Source organism: Mobula birostris, chromosome 3, assembly GCF_030028105.1.
Source record: "Mobula birostris isolate sMobBir1 chromosome 3, sMobBir1.hap1, whole genome shotgun sequence".
In the NCBI taxonomy this organism is placed as follows: domain Eukaryota; kingdom Metazoa; phylum Chordata; class Chondrichthyes; order Myliobatiformes; family Myliobatidae; genus Mobula; species Mobula birostris.
The window spans coordinates 229404134-229421029 of NC_092372.1; the positions used below are offsets into that span (position 1 = coordinate 229404134).

At 52.9% G+C, this 16896-nt stretch overlaps 1 protein-coding gene across 3 annotated transcripts in view; it reads right to left on the bottom strand.

The window, feature by feature from the left end:
* The window catches only part of LOC140195635 (tonsoku-like protein), a 158328-nt gene that overhangs the window by 83341 nt on the left and 58091 nt on the right, over window positions 1–16896 (bottom strand). Inside the window, exons 9-12 of one of the 3 annotated variants that reach the window (XM_072254310.1) lie at window positions 16276–16428; window positions 15306–15431; window positions 7481–7637; window positions 6242–6294 (exon numbers count right to left, since the gene is read on the bottom strand). In XM_072254310.1, the coding sequence (XP_072110411.1) occupies window positions 6242–6294; window positions 7481–7637; window positions 15306–15431; window positions 16276–16428 (489 nt within the window). The remainder of the gene's footprint in view (window positions 1–6241; window positions 6295–7480; window positions 7638–15305; window positions 15432–16275; window positions 16429–16896) is intronic. The other 2 variants (XM_072254311.1, XM_072254312.1) reach the window with 2 other exon arrangements.

Here is a 16896-nt window from a genome sequence, read left to right on the forward strand (position 1 = left end):
GGGTCAATGTCCTAGGGAGATTGTTTGCTCGTGCTGTTGGGGAGGTTTTAAACTAATATGGCAGGGGGATGGGAACCCACACAGAAAAGAAGAGGGATGTGATGCAGAGACCAAAGCTAGAGTTAGTGAAGAAAAAAGTAAGAATAGAGTGCATAAAAGTAAAAAGCAAAAATCGCATAGGTCACTAGATTCTAAAAGGACAATGAGTATAAGGGAACTTTATCTAAATTATTAGAAACAAGGTTAGTGAACTTGTGGCACAGATCAGTACCAAGGCATATGATTTAGTGGCCATTACAGAAACCTGGTTGCATGGTGGAGATGACTGAGAATTAAATATCCAAGGGTATCAGGTAATACGGAAAGATAGGCAGGAAGGGAGAGGAGGTGGGGTGACACTCTTGATTAGGGATGAGATCAGGGCGATTGTGAGAGACGATATAAGATCTACGGAGCAGAATGTTGAGTCCGTCTGGGTAAAGATTAAGAATTGTAAATTGTAGCGTCACCCCCCCCCCCCGCTAACCATAAAAGCATGTTGTGTGGTGTTTGACATTTCTACCCCAGCGAAAGGATTTTGACTGGATCCTACTGATGCCAGTGGAGGTGATGGATGCGGGTTCGATTTCAAATTTGGAATGGGTTTTAACATCACTGGCATACACTGTGAAACTTACAGTAAGTGTAGTGTATACTGTGTACGTTCTCGGTGCTGGGGAGGCTGGTGTCCACAATGGAGCTGGTTGAGTTTACGACTCCCTGCAGCTTTCTCTGATCCTGTGCAGTACCAACCTCCCAAACACATCAGATTGCTTCTGTACTGTACCTAGACTGATTGTGCATCCATAAAGTGACGCTGGCACAGGAGTGTCTGTAGGTCAGCTGACAGGAAATGATAAAGTAGTGGCGACTGGGGGTGTGCTGAGTTGAATTAGTGGGTGGAAGTGTTGATCAGCCTTACTACTTGCAGAAAGTAACTGTTTTGAGTCTGGTGGTCCTGGCGTGGATGTTATGTACCCTTCTCGACGGGAGTGGGACATACAATCTGTCAGTCAGAATCAGGCTTAAATTCATCAGCATATCTCGTCAAATTTGTTGTCTTTGCAGCAGCAGTTCATAAGAACATAAGAAATAGGAGCAGGAGGAGGCCATCTGGCCCATTGAGCCTGCCCCACCATTCAATAAGATCATGGCTGATCTGTCCGTAAACTCAGCTCCATCTACCTGCCTTTTCCCCATAACCCTTAATTCCCTTACTATGTTAAAATCTATCTAACTGTATCTTAAATATATTTAGTGAGGAAGCCTCAACTGCTTCCCCGGGCAGAGAATTCCACAGATTCACCACTCTCTGGGAAAAACAGTTTCTCCTCATCTCCATCCTAAATCTTCTCCCCTGAACCTTGAAGCAATGTCCCCTAGTTCTAGTCTCACCTACCAATGGAAACAACTTTCCTACTTCTATCTTATCTATCCCTTTCAAAATTTTGTATGTTTCTATAAGATCCCCTTTCATTCTTCTGAATTCCAGAGAGTGTAGTCCCAGGCGACTCAATCTCTCCTCATAGGTTAACCCCTTCATCTCCCTGTATAGTTGCAGCATGACCTCCCTGCTCTTGAATTCAATTCCTCTAGCAATGAAGGCCAACATTCCGTTTGCCTTCTTAATAACCTGTTGTACCTGTGGGCCAACTTTCTGCGACTCATGCACAAGCATTCCCAAGTCCCTCTGCACAACAGCATGCTGCAATCTTTCACCATTTGAATAATAATCTGCTCTTCTATTATTCCTTCCAGACCTTGGCCCACTCACTTAACCTATCTATATCCCTCTGCAGACTCTCCACATCCTCTGTACAATTTTCTTTTCCACTTAGTGGGTGCAAGTGTTGATCAGCCTTACTACTTGGAGAAAGTAACTGTTTTAGAGTCTGGTGGTCCTGGCGTGAGGGATAATGTTTTTTTTTAAAACCCAGAAAGTGGTTCGTGGCTGGAATGGATTACCAAGGGCGTTTGGTGGAGTTTAAGATTTTTTCAGATAGACACCTGGATATGAAAGGACTGGAGGGTATGGATCATATACAAGAGGCCTGAGGTCTCCATTGTCTAGAGTCAACCATGGATGTTGTGTTCTTGCTGTCGTACGCAAACCAGTACGATATGGAGTGCAAGCTGTTGCCCGTGCAGCTGGCTCCTCCTCTACACAGGGTACTGGCGAGGCCGCATCTGGAGTACTGTGTGCAGTTCTGGTCTCCTTACTTGAGGAAGGATATACTGACTTTGGAGGCAGTGCAGAGGAGGTTCACCAGTTTGATTCCAGGGATGAAGCGGTTAACCTATGAGGAGAGATTGAGTAGCCTGGGACTATACACTCTAGGGATTGGACACGCTAGAGGCAGGAAACATGTTCCCGATGTTGGGGGAGTCCAGGACCAGAGGCCACAGTTTAAGAATAAGGGGTAGACCATTTAGAATGGAGTTGAGGAAAAACTTTTTCACACAGAGGGTTGTAGATCTGTGGAATGCTCTGCCTCAGAAGGCAGTGGAGGCCAGTTCTCTGGATTCTTTCAAAAAAGAGTTAGATAGAGCTCTTAAAGATAGTGGAGTGAAGGGATATGGGGAGAAGGCAGGAACAAGGTACTGATTGTGGATGATCAGCCATGATCATAGTGAATGGCGGTGCTGGCTCGAAGGGCTGAATGGCCTACTCCTGCACCTATTGTCTATTGTCTTCATGCAGCTGATGAACCCAAAGGAACGGCAGAGAGCGATAGTTTGGCACAGTGGCATCGCAGGAGTTGCCAGTCAGTGTTGAACTCAGTGTAGGACTGCCTTAGGGACGCCAGCTCCGGATATTTCCCTCAGGGTTTACTCCCGAAGCCGTCCCCGTGACTGGGTATCGCCACAAGGCAGCGGAGGTTTGAGATCGGAGTTTCCCTTCTCCTAGGTGAGCAGCTGACAAGCCCTGTCTGCCCGAAGCGACTGGTTTTAAAGCATCAGTAACCCACCTTTGCCCCTTCTTCCCTCAGTAGAAATAGTTCCACTGGGCTCAATATCTGAAGCACACGTGAAGGCCAGGAGCTGGACTTGGTTATCAGAGACTATTTGAGATGCCCACCATTGGGAGCATTTGATAGGTAGTGGGAGCTCATTTCCATTACCACCCCTGGCTATGACACTATTAAGGAACCAAAGAAGGACATTTTAAATAAATTAGTATCTAACTTGACACACATCATGAGCAGCAGATCTGCAGGGATGAGTGCTGGGGTAGCTGCCCACGCAGTGACACCGAGGTACTGTTACAGTGTAGGGAAAGCACAGAGCAGACAGGCAGGCAGCAAGGTACACAGGTCACGACAAAGCAGACTAAGGTGTCAGCACTTTTTCTTTACCGTATGAGAGGTTTGCTCCATAGTCTGGTTACAGCAGGGTGGAAGTTGTCCTTACTCTGGGGCGCGATCCGAGTCTCTGCCCGATGGAAGGGGGAGAAGGGAGAATGTCTGGGGTGGGAGGGGTCCTTGCTTCTATTGGGTGCTTTACCAAGGCAGCAGGAAGTGTTAACACAGAGTGGGATGAGCCGCCAGAGGAAGTGGTAGAAGTCAGACAATAATAACAGTTGAAAGTCACCTAGAGAGGTACACAGAAAGGAAAGGCTGAGAAGGTTGTGGGCCAAACAGCGGCAAATGGCACCATTTCAGGTGGGCAACTCGGTGTGGAGTCAGTGCTGGTGAGATGGAGCTCTCTATTCAGCAACTATCTCCCCGTCACACTGACTCTTCCCGGCATGCTGGCTGCCGGGCTTCAGCTGGGGAGTCTGTGTCAGCCTCAGCTGTGTGTCAGTGTGTGTGTGCATGCGTGTGTGTGTGTCTGTGTCATCTGTGTGTGTGTGTGACATCCGTGTCGTCTGTGTGTGTGTGTGTGTGTGTGTGTGTGTGTGTGTGTGTGTGTGATGTCTGTGTGTATGTTGTGTGTGTGTGTCTGTGTGTGTGTCTCTCTCTCTCTCTCTGACGGAGCTTGTGGTCTGTCCTTGTATCTCTAAGTTTCTGTCCGTGTTCTGTGCCTGTCGGTTGGGCTGTGTGTCCATGGGCTGGGCTGTCATTCCGTTAGCGTACAAGCGACAGAAGGATTTCGGAGGTAGACACACATCCCTCCCTCTACCCCTGGTCTGCGTTGGATATGGTTTTTGGCCACTGCGGAAGCAGGCCAGACTGAACTCCCAGTCTCCCACCTCCCTCTGCTACCGCTCACCACATCTACAGAACCATGAAGAGTGAAGAGGGTGGGGCAGCAGGCATGGGTGGGGGTGGGGGAGGGGGAGAGGAGCACCACCACCTGCAGGTTCCCCATCAACTCGCAGATCGCCCTGACTTGAGAATGCCTCGTTCTTCCTTTCACTCTCACTTCCCATTACAGGAAGAAGGAAGCATTAGAGAAGGTGCAGAGGAGATCTACCCTCAGAGGATGCTGCCTGGACTGCAGAGCGTGTCTTATCAGGAAAGGCTTTTGTCTTGGGAGCAAAGGAAGACGAGAGATGACTTGATGGAGGTGTACAAGGTGATGAGGCACAGAGAGAGTGGACAGTCTGAGACTGTTTTCCAGGGTGGAAATGGCTAATAGCAAAGGGCATAACTTAAAGGTGATTGGAGGAGAGTACAGGTGGGGAGGGGGGATGCCAGGGGAAGGTGTCATACACACAGTAAATGGAACGCACTGCCAGGGTGGTGGTAGATGCAGATACATTAGGGGCATTTATGACACTCTTAGATAATAGACAACAGACAATAGGTGCAGGAGTAGGCCATTTGGCCCTTCAAGCCAGCACAGCCATTCACTGTGATCATGGCTGATCATCCACAATCAGTACCCCGTTCCTGACTTCTCCCCATATCCCTTGACTCCACTATCACTAGGAGCTCTATCTAACTCTTTCTTGAAAGCATCCAGAGAATTGGCCTCCACTGCCTTCTGAGGCAGAGCATTCCACAGATCCACAACTCTCTGGGTAAAAAGGTTTTTCCTCAACTCCGTTCTAAATGGCCTACCCCTTATTCTCAAATTGTGGCCTCTGGTCCTGGACTCCCCCAACATTGGGAACATGTTTCCTGCCTCTAGCATGTCCAATCCCTTAATAATCTTATATATTTCAATCAGATCCCCTCTCATCCTTCTAAATTCCAGTGTATACAAGCCCAGTCGCTCCAATCTTTTGACATATGACAGTCCTGCCATCCCGGGAATTAACCTCATGAACCTCCGCTGCACTCCCTCAATAGCAAGAATGTCCTTCCTCAAATTTGGAGACCAAAACTGTACACAATACTCCAGGTGTGGTCTCACCAGGGCCCTGTACAACTGTAGAAGGACCTCTTTCCTCCTATACTCAATTCCCCTTGTTATGAAGGCCAACATGCCATTAGCTTTCTTCACTGCCTGCTGTACCTGCATGCTTACTTTCAGTGACTGATGTACAAGGACACCAAGATCCCGTTGTACTTCCCCTTTTCCTAACTTGACACCATTCAGATAGTAATCTGCCTTCCTGTTCTTGCCACCAAAGTGGATAACCTCATATTTACCCACATTAAACTGTATCTGCCATGCATCTGCCCACTCACCCAACCTGTCCAAGTCATCCTGCATTATCTCAACATCCCCCGCACATTTCACACTGCCACCCAGCTTTGTGTCATCTGCAAATTTACTAATATTACTTTTAATCACTTCATCTAGATCATTAATGTATATTGTAAATAGCTGCGGTCCCAGCACTGAGCCTTGCGGTACCCCACTAGTTATCGCCTGCCATTCTAAAAGGGACCCATTAATCCCTACTCTTTGTTTCCTGTCTGCCAACCAATTTACGATCCATGTCAGTACCCTATCCCCATTAACATGTGCTCTAATTTTGCCCAGTAATCTCCTATGTGGGACCTTATCAAAAGCTTTCTGAAAGTCCAGGTACACTACATCCACTGGCTCTCCCTTGTCCGTTTTCATAGTTACACATAACAATGGAGGGTTATGTGAGAGGGAAGGGTTAGATCAATCCTGGAGTCAGTAAAAAGGTCAGCACAACATGACCTGTACTGTGCTGTGACATTCTCGGTTCCATGTTCGGTCACTGGGTCCTGTACCATGTCAGCTCCCTCACTGGATGGCAGTTTATCCCCACCTACAGAGGTGGCCAGAGTCTGGGGATGGGGGGGGGGTGGTGAAAGAAGATCAGCGTCCCACTCACCATATTTCTGGGAGGCATCGGTGGCCCACATGCCAGGACTTTGTTCCTCTTTCCTGAAATGGGATTACAGGATCAGCCGGACGTCTCCAGGAAAAGTGCAGCACAAAATGTCACCAAACACACTCACACTTCACTGCACAGGTAAGAATGGGCATTCCGACTGGGACGGAGGTGGGGAACAGGACAAGAGGGGAGGGGGGGGAGAGAGAGCTTTGGAGGGAGGGAGGGGGAGAGAGAGAGAGGGGGAGACAGAAGGGGAAGAGAGGGGGTGGAGAGGGGGAGGGGTGAGAGAGAGGGGTGAGAGAGGCAGGGAGAGAGAGGGGAGGGAGGGGTTTGAGAGGGGGGGCAGAGGGGAGACAGGAGGAGGGGGAAGCAGTGTTTCCTGGAATTGGACGTGAGTTTGATTACAACATTTAAGAGAAGTTTGCAGAGGTTTGTGGATGGGAGGGGTATGGAGGAGTGTGTTTGCAGTGCAGGCGGATTGAATGGTTTGCGTGGGACAAAGGGGCCTGTTTCTGGTCTGAACTTTTCTATGACTACACCATGAGTCAATAGTCTGAGGGGAGATCTGTCAGAGGGTTTGAAGATTATGAGAGGCATAGAGAAGACAAACAGTATTTCTCACAGGATTGAAATGTCTAACACCAGAGAGCACGCAGTAAAGGTGAAGGGTTAATATTGAAGGAGATGAGAGGGGCAAGTTTTTCACTCAGAGAGTGGTGGATGCCTGGAATGGTGGGAGAGGCAGATACATCAGCGACTTTTAAGTGCTGCTTAGATAGGCACATAAATGTGAGGAAAATGGAAGGAAATAGATATTATGTGGACAGAAGAGATGATTTTAGTTGGCCATTTAATTACTAATTTAATTGGTTTGGCTGAAGGACCTGTTCTTATACTGTACAGCTCTGTGTTCTATATCCTCCCCCTCCCTGGATGTCCCCATCGCCTCATCAACCCTCTCTTTCCAACATCCTCATCTTCTTCTAATCCCTCATTCTCACCTCATCCCTCCCTCAACCTTCCATTCCCCCTCCTCCACCCACCCTCACCTTCTGCTCTCACTATTCCCTCACTTTCTACCCTCCTCCACCGCCTCTCACCCCATTTCCTGCTCTCCCCTTTATCTCCTCTTTTCCTCTTCCCACCTGACTCCCCCCTTCCGTACCCGTCAGTCTCCCCCACATTCCCAATTCCTCCTTTCCAGTGGCACCCCTGGGGGTCACAGGCCAGCCATACCTGTTGGAGTGCGGGTGGGAGGTGGTTCTGGGAGCTCCTCGTCCTCGAGGTCTGTGCTCTCCTCACTCTCAGTCTCAGTGGTGCTGTCTCCGGACTCCAGCTCCCAGAGAGGATCCAGTCGTCGCTGCATTTTCCTGAGAACCTTCTGCACCCTGTGCTGAGGGATCGGAGGGGCGGGAGAAGCAGGGGTCTCAGTGAAGAAGGACTAGCAGACACCGCCAGCTTCAGGAAGAGTTAGACCATAAGACAAAGGAGCAGAAGTCGGCCATTCAGCCCATCGAGTCTGCTCCGCCATTTTTAGTACCTGAACCTGCTAGGATAACTTCACTCAGCTCAGCTCTGCATTGGGTAGGAGGTACAGTCTCCCGCCAGCCAGACCCTCCCGACCACCGAGCACATCTCCAACGTGTACGGTGACAAAAAGAGCACCTGTCCTTAAAGACCCCCCACACCATCTGGGCCGTGCTCGTTTCGTGCTCCTACCGTCCGATACGAGGTATCTACGGGGAAGGGGACTCAGGTCCCAACCACCAAATGAATAACTCTTCTGTGGTAAACTCCCCGCAAAGTGAGGAGGCGAGGTGGACTCGAGGGTCAGCCATGTGGGTGTGATGCAATATCAGAGTGAGGTCGAAGGGAGTTGGAGATGGAGTTCAAGCAGGCGAATTGGAGAGGAGTTAGTGAGAAGGAATCGCAGGGCCTGTCCACCTAATCCGGGAGCGACGCTGGATCAGTGTGGGTGCCGAGCTCATTTGGAAAGATAGATAGACAGACATACTTTATTGATCCCGAGCTCATTTGGAAAGGCCAAGCAGGGCTGTGGCACGGGCTGGGTGGCAGGGTCCAGGTCCAGGGCGTATCGCTACGGCAGGGCCTGGGTCCCACGGTGGGACACAACCCTCTGTTGACCAATGAGGCAGTGTGTCGGGACCGCAGGCAAGGATTGGGCCGATTCCACTCGTCCTTCCATGACGTTTACTCCTTGCTTCGCGACACTGAATCTGTGACACTGCTCCACCTGCTACTCGCTTCACGCCTGCGAGCTTGAAGTCAATTTGCCCCGCGGTGTGATGAACTGAGGCTGTGGGCCTACTCTGACTGTTCCGGGCCCCGGGCCTACGGACCCAATGTGGATCTGAATGCTGTTGCTTGCTCTTATCGTTTACACAATTTGTGTTTTTTCCCTCCCCCTCTCTACCCTCTCCCTCCTCCTCTCCCCCTCTCCCTCCCTCCCCTCCCCCTCCACTCCTCCCTCTCCTCCCTCCACTCCTCCCTCTCCCCTCCCCTCCTCCCCCTCCCTCCCCACCCCTTCTCCCTCCCTCCTCCTCTCCCTCCACTCCCCCTCTCCCTCCCCTCCCCCTCTCCCTCCCTCCCCTTCCCCTCCCCCTCTCCCTCCCTCCCCCTCTTCCCTCCACCCCGTCTCCCCTCCCCCTCCACCCCGTCTCCCCTCCCCCCCTCCCTCCCTCCCCTCTCGCTCCTCCCCCTCTCTCCACTCCTCCCCCTCCCCCTCCCCCGTCCCCCCTCTCCCTCCCTCCCATCCCCTCTCCCTCCCCCTCTCTGCTCTCTCCCTCTTCACATTTCGTGTTGGTCCTTTTTTAAAAAAAATCGGGCTCTTTCATATTTCTTGCTTTTTGGCAGAGGAATCTCAAGATTGTACAATTATACTTTGATAATAAATATGCTTTGAACTCAACCGTCAGGCTCCTGCACCAACCTGAATAACTTTTTATAGGGGTACACAGAGCGCTAGCGATCCCGACACGCAGCCGAGACCGGCTCATTCACACTGGGCTGCGCTGCACCGCGCAGTTCCCTTCCCCCCTCTCCGGGCGGGAAATGACGTCAGAGGCGCGTTACGAAAGGCCCTCCCGCGCGCGCGCCATTTTGTGAGCCGGTTCGCCTGCGGAGAAAGTGGGTCGCCACAGAACCGGCGCTACAGCCCCCCGTGTCCACAGTCAGGATCAGTCTCTGCTTGGGCAGTCTGCCTCTGCCCCTGCGCCGCCTGAACCTCCACCGGCTGCGCCAAGGCCACATGGGCCGGTTTGAGTCGGTCCACCGTGAAAACCTCCTCTTTCCCCCAATGTCCAGAACGTACGTGGACCCGTTGTTCCTGATCACCTTGAGCGGCCCCTCGTATGGTCACTGTAGGTGCCCGGTGTGCGCCCCTTCGTACCAATACAAACTCACAGTTCTGCAGGTCTTTGGGTACGCAGGTCGGGATCTGTCCGTGCTGTGAAGTGGGTATGGGGGCCAGGTTACCGAGCCTCTCACGTAGTCTGTCCAGGACTGCTGCGGGTTCTTCCTCTTGCCCCCTTGGGGCTGGTATGAACTCTCCTGGGACGACCAGGGATGCGCCGTACACCAACTCGGCCGACGAGGTGTGCAGATCCTCTCTGGGCGCTGTGCGGATTCCCAGCAGGACCCAGGGAAGCTCGTCCACCCGTTAGGCTCTTCCAGGTGGGCCATGAGAGCCGACTTCAAGTGACAGTGGAAGCGCTCCACTAGTCCGTTCAACTGTGGGTGGTAGGCAGTTGTGTGGTGTAGCTGTGATCCCAACAGGCTGGCCACAGCCAACCACAGGCTGGAGGTGAACTGGGCGCCCCTGTCGGAGGTAATGTGGGCCGGTATCCCGAAGCGTGCTACCCAGGTTGCGATCAGTGCTCGGGCGCAGGAATCGGCGGTGGTGTCATTGAGCAGGACCGCCTCTGGCCAACTCATGAACCGGTCTACCATAGTTAGGAGGTACCGCGCTCCTCGTGACACTGGCAGGGGCCCCACGATATCCACATGGATGTGGTCGAACCTCCGGAGGGTGGGTTCGAACTGCTGCGGTGGGGCTTTGGTGTGCCGCTGCACCTTGGCCGTTTGGCACTGCGTGCACGTTTTGGCCCATTCGCTCACCTGTTTGTGAAGTCCGTGCCACACGAACTTGCTGGAGACCATCCGGACGGTTGTCCTGATAGATGGGTGCACCAAGCTGTGTATGGAGTTAAAACTCGCTGCCGCCAGGCTGCCGGGACGATGGGGCGAGGTTGGCCAATAGCCACGTCACACAGGAGGGTCCTCTCACCTGGGCCTACAGGGAGGTCTTGGAGCTGCAAACCGGAGACTGCAGTCCTGTATCTGGGGATCTCAGCGTCTGCCTGTTGTGCCTCTGCCAGCGCTGCATAGTCCACCCCCTGGGACAGGGCCTGTATGGTAGGTCTGGAAAGTGCGTCCACCACGACGTTGTCCTTTCCCGAGACATGCTGGATGTCCATCGTGTACTCGGAGATGTAGGACAGATGTCGCTGCTGGTGGGCCGACCAGGGATCGGACACCTTCGTGAACGTGAAGGTCAACGGTTTGTGGTCCGTGAATGCGGTGAACGGCCTGCCTTCTAAGAAGTACCTGAAATGCCGGATTGCCAGATATAGTGCCAACAGCTTCCGGTCGATGGCACTGTACTTGAGTTCCGGTGGCCGTAGGTGCCTGCTGAAGAACGCCAGGGGTTGCCAGCGCCCCTCGATGAGTTGCTCCAGCACTCCACTGACTGCTGTGTTGGATGCGTCCACTGTGAGGGCGGTTGGAACGTCCGTTCTGGGGTGCACCAGCATCGCGGCGTCTGCCAAGGCTTCCTTGGCTTTAACAGAAGCAGCCACGGCCTCTTCGTCCCAAGTAATGTCCTTGCCTTTACCAGACATCAGGGTGAACAAAGGGCGCATGATACGGGCTGCTGGGGGGAGGAAGCGGTGGTAGAAGTTCACCATACCAATGAGCTCCTGGAGGCCTTTGACTGTGTTGGGCCAGGCGAAGTAGCGGATCGCGTCTACCTTGACGGCAGAGGTGTTGCCCCATCTTTGGTAATCCTGTGGCCCAGGAAGTCGATGGTGTCGAGTCCGAACTGGCATTTGGCCGGGTTGATCGTGAGGCCGAAATCACTCAGGCTGGAGTAGAGCTGGCGGAGGTGGGACAGATGCTACTGACGACTACTGCTGGCTATGAGGATGTCGTCCAAATAGATGAACGCAAAGTCCAGGTCGCGTCCCACCGCGTCAATTAGCCGCTGGAACGTCTGTGCGGCATTCTTCAGGCCAAACGGCATTCAGAGGAATTCGAACAGGCCGAACGGGGTGATGAGTGCTGTTTTAGGGATGTCTTCAGGATGCACCGGGATTTGATGGTATCCCCGGACAAGGTCTACTTTGGAAAAGATGCTTGCCCCGTGCAGGTTTGCTGCAAAGTCCTGTATGTGTGGCATGGGGTAGCTGTCTGGAGTTGTAGCCTCGTTCAGTCTGCGGTAGTCACCGCATGGTCTCCAGCCCCCCGTTGCCTTGGGCACCATGTGCAGGGGGGAGGTCCATGGGCTGCCGGACCGCCGCGCGATCCCCAATTCCTCCATCCTGTTGAACTCCTCCTTCGCCAGGCGGAGCTTGTCCGGGGGGGGGGCCTTCGTGCGCGGGCATGGAGGGGTGGTCCCTGGGTCGAAATGTGGTGCTGTACTCCATATCTGGGCATGGCTGCCATGAACTGCGGTGCCAGAACTGATGGAAAGTCCGCCAGGATTCTGGTGAATTCGTTGTCAGACAGCCTGATGCAGTCCAGGTTTGGGGATGGCAACTTGGCTTCACCCAGGGAGAACGTCTGGAAAGTCTTGGCATGGACCAGTCTTTTCCCTTGCAAGTCCAGCAGCAGGCTGTGAGCTCGCAAGAAGTCCGCCCCCAGGAGTGGTTGGGCCACGGCGGCCAGTGTGAAATCCCACGTGAACTGGCTGGCGCCGAACTGTAGCTGCACTGTGCGAGTGCCGTAGGTCTGTATCATGCTGCCGTTTGTGGCCCTCAGGGTGGGTCCTGGCTCCCTGTTGCGGGTGTCGTACCCCATCGGGGGTAAGATGCTGATTTCCGCTCTGGTGTCGACCAAGAAGCGGCCTCCCGCCTGCTTGTCCTAGATGTACAGACGGCTGTCCTGGTTGCCAGCCGCCGTAGCCATTAGCGGCAGCTGGCCCTGGCACTGGCGTTTCCCAGGAACTTGCAGGGCGGGCAACAACGGCGGGCTTCTGTGCCCCATCACTGGTGGTAGAAACACCACTGTTCATTGGCCTCCTCACTCCTGCCTCCGGGTTGTGTGCGCTGTGTTGCTGGGCCTGGTCTGGTCTGCTGTTGGGCACATGGCTTGGTAATCCGTCTGACGGATGCCTCGCTCTCCCTCTTGGCTTTCCACAGCACGTCTGCCCGGGCCGCCACCTTCCGGGGTCACTGAAATCTGTGTTGGCCAGCAGCAGATGTATGTCCTCGAGCAGTTGCTCTAGGAATGCCTGCTCACACATGAGGCAGGGCTTGTGTCCTTCAGCCAGGGCCAGCATCTTGTTCATTAATGCTGCCGGCGGCCCGTCTCCCAAACCGTCCAGGTGCAGCAGGTGGGCACCTCGCTCATGCCATGAGAGGCCAAAGGTCCCTATGAGCAGCGCTTTGAATGCTGCATATTTTCCTCCTTCCAGAGGTGACTGTAGGAAATCCTCAACCCGTGCGGCTGCCTCCTGGTCAAGGGAGCTCACCACGTCGTAGTAACGTGTGGAATCCGAGGATATCTGTTGAATCTGGAACTGGGCTTCTGCTTGGTCAAACCACACACGTGGTCGCAGCGTCCAGAAAGTTGGCAGTTTTAGCGAAACTGCGTGAACAGATGAAGAGTTGATCATCTTTGATGCAAACCCCGTTTGGACCGTCGGGGTCACCAATGTAGCAATGTGCTGCACACAGAGCTAGAGATAACGACACGCAGTCTGTAAGTTGCACTCGAGACTAGTTTATTCGTGGCACTGGCTTTTACGCAGTTCCCTTCCCGCCCCCCCGGGCGGAAAATGACGTCAGAGGTGCGTTACAAAAGTCTCTCCCCGTGCCCGGGCTATTTTGTGAGCCGGTTCGCTTGTGCAGAAAGTGGGTCGCCACAGGGGCACGATTGAGAGCATCCTGACTGGCTGCATCACTGCCTGGTATGGGAACTGTACCTCCGTCAATCGCAGGACTCTGCAGAGAGTGGAGCCGACAGCCCAGCGCATCTGTAGATGTGAACTTCCCATGATTCAGGACATTTACAAAGACAGGTGCGTAAAAAGGGCCCACGGGATTATTGGGGACCCGAGTCACCCCAATCACAAACTGTTCCAGTTGCTACCATCCAGGAAACGGTACCGCAGCATAAAAGCCAGGACCGACAGGCTCCGGGACAGCTTCTTCCACCAGGCCATCAGACTGATTAATTCATGCTGATGCAACTGTATTTCCATGTTATATCGACTGTCCTGTTGTACATACTATTTATTATAACAGAGATGTAACATAAAGATTTTTACTTCTTACATACTGTATGTGAAGGATATAAGTAATAAAGTCAATTCAATTCACCTTCTCTCAGCACACACTGAACTGATTCACTACCCGACAGACTGATGATCAAGGATCTACAACTCATGTTCTCGGTGTTATTTCTATATTTTCATTTGTTACCGGCACCATTTGTCCTCTTTTGCACATTTAGTCTTTGTTATGAACAGTTTTCATGAACTGGATTGTACTTTTTAATCTTCCTGTGAATGCCTTGAAGAAAACGAATCTCAGGGTTGTATATGGTGACGTATCCCTTCGCTGATAATAAATTTACTTTGAACTTTGAGAGGAAGGAAGGAGAGCTTGATCTTTCACCTCCTTCCAGAGCCTCTCTATGTTTGGGGAAGATGTCTGTGAATGAGTAATAGATTTTATATTCAGACATGTAAAGATAAAAATGAGTTTCATTTGCCAAATGGACATCACTTGCATCAATGGCCGACAGCGTCTGAACGTGGTGAGGGAAGAGCACACGCGGGGCCATGCTTCCGGAGACAACACACCACGTACCCTAACCCGTAGGTCTTTGGAGCATAGCAGGGAGCCAGAGGACCTGGAGGAAACCTACACGGTCATGGCGAGAACGTACCAATGTCAGACGGTAACGACAAAGCACTTTACTCATCTCACTTTCTCTCTGAAAGGATCACGGCAGGAGGTAGTCTGGAACCTCACTTTCGGAGTTGAACCGCCTGTACCACCTGGCACTCTTGCAGTGTGAACCAAAGTCTCGAAGGTACAGATTGGTTGCATCCCCGGGGAGGAAGGATCTTCGTGGACTACACCTTGAAAGACTGGCCCAGGACAGAGCTGCTGTTGTCGGCCTATGCCCCACTAGAAGTGTAAGAGGATGCAGACTGTTCACACAGATCAGATCATCACACAGTGTACTGAGGAAGTACGAGGAAAACAACTACAGACTGCAAAATAAAGCGTACCAGCGACAGAGAGAGTGCAGTGCAGGGTCATACTGAGGTAGACTGTGAGGTCGAGAGTCCATTCATGATGTGATAACAATGGGATAGACTCTTTCCTTGATCCTGGCCTGGTGAGATGTGCTTTCACGGTTTGTATCTCTGCCCGACGGGGCGGGAGGCCGTGAAGAGGGCTGGGCTGTGGATCCAGTGGGTCAGGAGACAGGGCTGTGGATGGGTTTTGGGTGCAGAGTGTGGCTGACTGCAGACACATTTCATTCAGGTCAGAGCTAGGACAACCCTTTGCTCCCTCTTCCTCTTTCCCCCTTCAAACCCCCTCTTCCTCTCCGCGGTGCCACGTCTGGATCCCCTGTGAGGTGGGAGGGTATCCTGGGCTTGGTGGGTATCTCTGTGTGGCAAGTATGTCCAGAGTAAGCGGGGGGGGGGGGAGACTGCCTACACCCCTGGCACCAGCTATCACCCCAAAACCAGCCAGGGCTGCCAGCTGTGACAATGCCCAACGCCGGACCCTGGCAGGTTCCATACCTGCAGCCTGGAATTCCCGGATCTCTCTGCGTGGTATACGGCTGCCTGCAGGCTCCCCTCCACTTCCGTCTGGTCTGTCCCCATCTTCTGCTGGACCTCCACCATATGCAGCAATGTCCTGCACTCCTGCCGAGACAGGCATTGTGTATTCCTCACTGCTGGTCTAGTGACAACACTGGGATCCCCGTGTGCTGGATGGTGCAGGAACAGCTCGCACGTTAGCTCCTTCACCGGATCGGGAGGGTCCGTGCTCTGTCATCACCACAACAGGAATGGTACTCTTAACACCGCCCCTCCCTCAGTACTGCCCCTCAGTACCTCCTCTCCCTCAGTACCACCCCTCCCACAGTGTGATCCTCCTTCAGTACCACCCCTCCCACAGTACCGCCCCTCCCTCGGTACCTCCCCTCAGTACCTCTTCTCCCTAAGTACCGTCCCTCCCTTGGTACCATCCCTCCTTCAATACCTCCACTCCCTCAGTACTGTCCTTCCCTCAGTACCTCCTCTCCTTCAGTACTGTCCCTCCTCCAGTGCTGCCCCTCCCCCAGTACCTCCTCTCCCTAAGTACTGTCCCTCCCTTGGTACTGTCCCTCCTTCAGTACTGCCCCTCCCTCAGTACCTCCTCTCCCAAGTACCGTCCCTCCCTTGGTACCTCCACTCTCTCAGTACTATCCCTCCTTCAGTACTGCCCCTCCCTCGGTACCTCCTCTCCCTCAGTACCGTCCTTCCCTCAGGACCTCCCCTCCCTAAGTACCATCCTTCCCTCAGGACCTCCACTCCCTCGGTACCTCCTCTCCTTCGGTACCGCCCTTCACTCAGTGCTGCCCCTCCCTCAGTTCCATCCCGTCCTCCCGTCCGCAGAATGGACAGCTGGACTCCCTCCCACAATGTGACCCTTGCTCAGTACCACCCCTCCGACACTGTGACTCTACCTCAGTACCACCCCTCCCACAGTGGGATGCTCCCTCACCTCCTGATCGTTGCCCTTCTGAAGTTCCAGTTCCTTCTGGTAATGCATGAGGGCCTGTCCGTAATCCTTCAGGTCATCATATGTGCGGGCCAGGGACCAGTGGATCACCGCCATCTGCTTGCCGGGACAGCACAGCCTCTGTGCACAGGCCAGCTGGAGAGGAACACTAGTTAGTGCTGAGTGAGGCGGGGTCGCCAGCACACTGCTCCTGTCAGCTACGTACAGACATCATCAAATTTAATAGGTGTTACTTCACAAAGGCAGTCCCCAGCACCCAGGACATGCCCTCTTCTCATTGCTACCATCAGGGAGGAGGTACAGGAGCCTGAAGACACACATTCAGGGTTACTGGAACAGCTTCTTCCCCTCCACCATCAGGTTCCTGAATGGACATTGCAACGAATTTCACAACATATGCTGGTGATACTAAACCTGATTCTGATACGTAACTCTCCTCTCTATTTTCTAAATGAGGAGTGAATTATGAAATCATCTTGCAAACGGACTTGGGACTGCTCGTGCAGGATTCCCCACAGGTTAACTTACAGGTTGAGTCGGTGGTAAGGAAGGCAATGGCAAGGTTGGCATTCATTTCAAGAGAACTAGAATATAGAAGGAATG